This window comes from Chanos chanos, chromosome 4, assembly GCF_902362185.1.
Source record: "Chanos chanos chromosome 4, fChaCha1.1, whole genome shotgun sequence".
Classification (NCBI taxonomy): Eukaryota; Metazoa; Chordata; class Actinopteri; order Gonorynchiformes; family Chanidae; genus Chanos; species Chanos chanos.
This window is the reverse complement of record NC_044498.1, coordinates 22,806,565-22,812,564: the sequence shown is the minus strand read 5'-3', so window position 1 is coordinate 22,812,564 and position 6,000 is coordinate 22,806,565. Positions and strand designations below refer to the sequence as shown.

General features: G+C 44.0%; 1 protein-coding gene across 1 annotated transcript in view; it reads right to left on the bottom strand.

The window, feature by feature from the left end:
• r3hdm1 (R3H domain containing 1) overlaps window positions 1-6,000 on the bottom strand; it is a 28,091-nt gene that overhangs the window by 9,345 nt on the left and 12,746 nt on the right. The window contains exons 4-13 of the mRNA XM_030770740.1: window positions 5,053-5,185; window positions 4,474-4,552; window positions 4,150-4,209; window positions 3,910-4,050; window positions 3,319-3,427; window positions 3,132-3,227; window positions 2,874-2,902; window positions 2,711-2,761; window positions 2,337-2,557; window positions 244-380 (exon numbers count right to left, since the gene is read on the bottom strand). Of these exons, the coding sequence (XP_030626600.1) occupies window positions 244-380; window positions 2,337-2,557; window positions 2,711-2,761; window positions 2,874-2,902; window positions 3,132-3,227; window positions 3,319-3,427; window positions 3,910-4,050; window positions 4,150-4,209; window positions 4,474-4,552; window positions 5,053-5,185 (1,056 nt within the window). The remainder of the gene's footprint in view (window positions 1-243; window positions 381-2,336; window positions 2,558-2,710; window positions 2,762-2,873; window positions 2,903-3,131; window positions 3,228-3,318; window positions 3,428-3,909; window positions 4,051-4,149; window positions 4,210-4,473; window positions 4,553-5,052; window positions 5,186-6,000) is intronic.

Here is a 6,000-nt window from a genome sequence, read left to right as displayed (position 1 = left end):
AAACACTGTCCTAGATATTTTTGTCAGGGTAGTGCATAATTTAAAACAGAAAAAACGCCCACAATATTAAGCCTGGAGTAGCTCATAAATGTTTGAAGTAAATAAAATGGATCATTTTTAAGTGCCACTCCTAATCTGTACCAGTAAAAAACAAATTCGGGAGCCAGAAAACCTGTTCTTTCAACTTCAGTGAGATCAATCCATTGTCAGTGATCAGGTCATTTCACTGGAAAACAAACTGACCTGTGTGAGAATGTGATTGGCTGATTGGTGTTGAGGGGGAGGAGGTGGTGGCTGTGGCTGTTGGCCCCGCCCCTGTTGTGAGGTCACAGTGGGGTTGTAGATCATAGCCGTGCCATCAGGATTAACAAAAGGCTGACCTGTTAACAAAAAGCAAAACCACTCAACAAAAATGCTCTCTCTCTCTCTCTCTCTCCCTCTCCCTCTCGAATGCACACACATTGCTCAGACATTTTGCACAATTAACCACCACTCTACATTAAACCAGCATTATTTAAAAAAAAAACAAACAAAAAAACAGACATTTATCCTGAAAAAAAAAAAATAAGCACTGAAAATTAGCAAATTGACAGTTGTGTTTGTTCAAAACAAGCTGAAAAGAGGATGAAGAAATGCCAGAACCACAAAACTGCCAATGCCAATACCACACACACACACACACACACACACACACACACAGTGTTAAGACTCTCTGACTTTACCCACCAGTGTGAGGGCTGAGTAGTAGGCTGCCCTGTGGAAGGGCTGTAGCCTCCAGCGGTAGCAGATAGTAGTTAGGGTTAGTGTTAGAAGCAGGTGTGGGTCGGGCCTCCTGATAGGCCACAGTGGTATTAGTGCCGACCGTCAGCCGGGTCACAGGGATGTGGGCCTGAACTGGGCCCGACACGGGAGGAGGAAGAGGAGGAGGAAGCGGAGCAGGGCGAGAGAGAGAGCCCGAAGAAGAGTCTACACTACCAGACGATTCAGAACCTACACACACACACACACACACAGAGTTTAAGAGACTCATTAGCCTGTAGGGCTGGGCTGAGACATTGGTCCAGTGAGTCAAGGGGGCCAGAATTCATTGGCAGTTACCCTTAAAAACATTTAAAAAAAAAACATTAAAAAAACAGGCTATTTCCCTACAAAGTTTGTGAGTGTTAGTTTCCAAGATCACTGCATTTGATCCAGAAGTGCCCAAACGCTCTCACAGAGGACTGAAAGCATTTGTTTTCGGAGTGCGGCGGGTCAGCAACTACACACTCCAGGCTATTAAATATTAAAGCAGAAATACATATTAGTGCAGAGGCCTCTCTAGGCTCAAAATGTCAAAGCATTAATAACCAATGAATCCAGGCCGACACTCACGATGAATATGGATGTTTCCTCTTTGTTTTTCTGGACAAAAACAGAGACAAGGGAGGAAAAGGAGGAGGAGGAGGAAAAATGAAAAAGAATGGCGGGAGGTGTGTGTGTGTGTGTGTGGAGGAGACAGAAGGTGTTCAGACTGAGGTGGGGGTTAATGTGACAGATGACAGGTCTGTGAGGGAAGCATGGGAGCAGAGATAAGCAATGCACACGCACACACACACACACACACACACACACACACACAATGCCAGCAGGACCAAACAGTGTGTGCCCACTAGAGCACTGCAGATAGAGTCAGTGACTGACAGGTCTGTGGCCTAGACTTCAACAGCTTCTCACGGCAAAAAGTCATCCAGCCATCCTCAGAGAGCACGGCAGCGTAAAAAAAAAAAACGAGCATGACAAACTGAAACACAGTGTTCCTCAGAGGAAGGGGAGAAGGAGGGAGGGAAAGCAAGAGTGAGAAAATGGCATTTTAAGACAGGGCTATTCTTTCTCCCTCTCTCTTTCTCATTGCTGTCTTACTGGAAATAAGTTTGGTTTTCTTATTTGTCTGAAGTGCCTTTTTCAACACTCAGTCAGGCCGAGAGCTGGTATTACTCAATATAGGGAATGCCATGAAGTGTGGAAATGTCTAAAGCCATTATCAGAAGTGCCATACAAACTGACCTCTAACAATGACTGATGAAATGACAGTTATATATCTCGCCTGCTGTCCCAGGCTCTTTGTTTGCCTATTATTGATAGCTGCACTCTTGCTGCTTTTTGTGTGCTGTGTGTGTGCCTTGCCAGCTTTGAATAGGGGTCCAGTGCTCTTGGTACTGCTGTGTGTTCTGTCTGGGTGTGTGTTTGTGTGTGTGTGTGTGTCTTGCCTGTTTTGGTGCTCTTGTTACTGCGGTGCTCTTGTTATTGCAGTGTGTGCTGTCTGGTCGCATGCGTGCGTGTGCGTGTAAGTGTCTTGCCTGTTTTGGAGAGGGGTCCGGTGCTCTTGGTACTGCTGTGTGTGCTGTCTGTGCGTGTGAGAATGGAGATGGTGCTGAAGCTGCTGGCTTTAGTGACGGCTGGGCGGAGGTTTCTGTGCGAACTGTCGGAGTCTGTGCTGCTCCATGGCCTGGGCTCACTGTACTTTGGCTCATTCTCTGAGCTGCTTTGTCTGCTGCTTCCAGAACGCACATCCCGCAACCTGACCAGAGAAATACACACCTCACCCAAACGGAAACATGACCACAGCTCAAAACTCGACAGTGTGCTACGCTTGAAGGTATGTGAGGCGATGCCACAGTATTTTGGGGTATTGTATAGCCTGTTAAAGGATCAGCCAATAACAATCAAAAACCTGAATATTTGTCGTCTTTGCTGTGTGGCGCAGTTCTCATCTTCTTGAATCCTGTTTAAAAAATAAATGTATATATTAAAAAAAAAAGAAAAAAAAAAGCAGCCATTCCTCACATGATTAACTCAGACAGGTAATGAGTTGTAAGCAGTGCTGTGTTATTTACCTTTTTTCGAGGTGAAAATTTTCCTGACCCTGAAGAAAAAGAAAGACATTAAGATTATAAAAGTTGCAGTAAAACACTGTGTCGCGTTGTAAGAGAATTTTTGACTCTGGGTGTGTTTGGCTGGCACGGTGGGACACTAATCAGTCAGTACATTAAGTTTTAATGATCCCCGTCTCAGGGGAGGCATCACTCATCCTCTCTTTCTTTTTCTTTTTCAAGTCGCATTATCATGATAAATGTTTGAATGCTCAAACTCACATCCTGTGCGAAGATCCTGTCTCTCGCTCTCTGGTACTCCTCCTCTCGCTCCTCGATGGACTTGCTCCTTCTGTCCTCCTTCAGACGCATTCGCATCTGAAATCACATCTGTGGCTTAGCAACAAGTAACAGACACCTCCCAAAGCAGCAACCCCCTGCCTCCTGGAACCCTGAGCTCAGGACTCACCGAGGCATCATCCCGATCCAGACTAGAGTTATCCCGCTTCAGGATGTACCGCTTCTGGAAGTCATCCGATTTTTCGTCACGGATATGCTCAGAAAACTTCTGATCGGGTCTGGGAATGACATGAGTGGGGGGAGGGGTTGGAGTTATCATTTTCGCAGAAATGTTTAAAATGAGATAATATAATGCAACATCACTCAGCAGAGCAAACAAGCAAAAGTGTTTCTTTTCACTTACTTTTAGGTAAGTTTTGTGTCTGCTCACTGATGAGGCAAAATTTGAGACTACTAAGTAAAGTTCAATTTTCCCTAGAGTTAACATTAAGAATTTGTCTTTTTCCCACAATAGAGTTTGCAGGCTCTCAGATTTAACCTGGTAATGCACGCAATTTCACTGGGACTGACTGTCCTTTTCAGTCCTTGACTAAGATTAATCTGAATTTGAAGCAGTCTCCTTATAAGAGAGAGAGACGCAGAGAGAACAATATTGGATAATGAACATGTAAATCACTAAGAGTTACATTTCTTTGGTCAACACAGCCAAACTATGCTTTTCTGAATGTAGTCGTGTTGAGAGTCGGGCTCCTGGACTCACATTCTGGTATTGCTGGTTTTGTTGATGATGACAGATTTGCCCGTGGGATCGACGTTGTGGTCCATGCCAAAATACGCAGCGACTCGGTGCAAAAGCATCCGGTGGTAGGAGGTCATGGGAGGAAACTTCCTTTTCTGGCTCCTGTAAGAACGACAACAACAAACATGTTTGAAAACCAAACCCTAAACTCTCCTGACAACTTCTGGGGATTTCTACACGAATGTGGTCGTCCAGACTTACTCATTGTTACCGATAAAATCCAGAATGTCCTGCTCTAGTTTCAGCAGCATCATCCTGTCCCTGCAACAGACCAGTCATTAACAATGATCAGCTGACGTCTCATCAATTGACTACATTCGTCAGCTAATCTGACAAAATATGACTAAGATGACAAAAATAATAATTAAAAAATTGCCAGTGTTAACAATGCCTCAAATGCCCCACGGTTAGCCTACGTTACTATTCACAATTAGATAAATAAGGTGAAACAAACTTCACACAGTACTATTTTATCCATCAGTTTACTGCAGGCAAATATTAGATTTAGTGACCAAGCCCACACACCGAGGATTGTTTTTCAGTGTGTTAACCAAAAACTCGTGAAGATCGATGCCGGTGGAGTCCGTGTACTCCTGGCTGGGATCTGCAAGAGAGAGGGGGAAGAAAAATATATCCGAATCACTTTTCCTCCCCAAGATTTTTAATATGCATACAGGAAGAAAGTAGACGGCTCTGTCAGACAACGCTGAGACCAGAACGGTAAGAGCTGAATCTCATTAAAAAAAAAAACAAAAAACAACTCACACTCATACTCTCACACTCTCACTCACACACACACACACACACACACACACACACACAGAGGCACTCACACATTCTGTCAGCTCCATCTGCTGAGTGTGGAAACACTTTAGGCGACATGAATTTGATGAATATTCTTTTGAATATAATTCATTATCTATGCTTTGTGGCTGTACTTTAAATACGGAGGTTGATATCTACATTCTAGAGTGCTGATTTAAAATATGCATCAAGTTTACACCTTCATCTAAAATCAAAATCAGTATTCAATTTATTCCAAAAACACATGCTCGCACGCAGGGACAAGGACACGGGCGCAGACACACACACACACACACACACCTCTTGACAGCATTTTCCTTGGCGTTTTGTCATGTTTCTCTGTCTTGTCAGAGTTTTTTCCGGAATCATCCTCGTCTTTGATGAGCTGTGCCTCTGTTTCCAAAGACTGGCTCAGCGGGATGGGAATTTTGTCCTATTGGAAAAACACAAAAACACATTGTGTGCTACATTTAGAGACATCTTTAGTAATTAAAGAGACAAACAGAATTACCAGTCCAATTTAATCTCTTTTACTTGGTTGGAAGTTAATTAAAAGATATTACAGGGTTTTACATACTTAGCTGTGCAAACAAGCCATATACTGCAATCCTGGTTGGAAGCTTAGTGTTTCATTACGGAAAAGCTGTTTCAAGTTCAGTACCGCTGAAACCTCACTGAAACGCTAACTCTGCCTGCCACAATAAGCCGCCAAACACAAACACTTTGGCAATTAATCGAGAGGATTACCATCTTTCTACCACCTCACAAAAGCCCCTGAAAACCCGACATATTACGGCACCCGAATCAGAGATAATACTTTAGGACTGAGGGAGGCTGGGGTGCTGGGAGTACCAGTGAGAGTGCTTAACAGACCAGAACCATGTGTTGAAAAAAAAAAAAAAAGACATTGGACTCTCTCTTTCTTGTTGTGCTAGAGTTTCTCTAAGAGTGAGTGTGTGTGGTCTTGATTTTAGCTCAGCGTTTTGTCCCTGCCGGCTCCAACCCGCTCCACGGAGGAAGAAGGGGCGCTGTGCTTTTTGAACAGCCACGGTGGTGAAGAGTGAGACTGACAGAGCATAGGCCACAGTCAGAGTGGTTAGGACACCTCCCCAACACACAGGAACAGAGGAGTGAGCTTAACCAAGGCAACTGCAGGGTTTACACTAGACTTAACATCACAATGATTTACACCCTGCTCTCCCTCAAGGCCCCCTGTAATGACTCAGCTCATCAATTAAGACAGAGAAA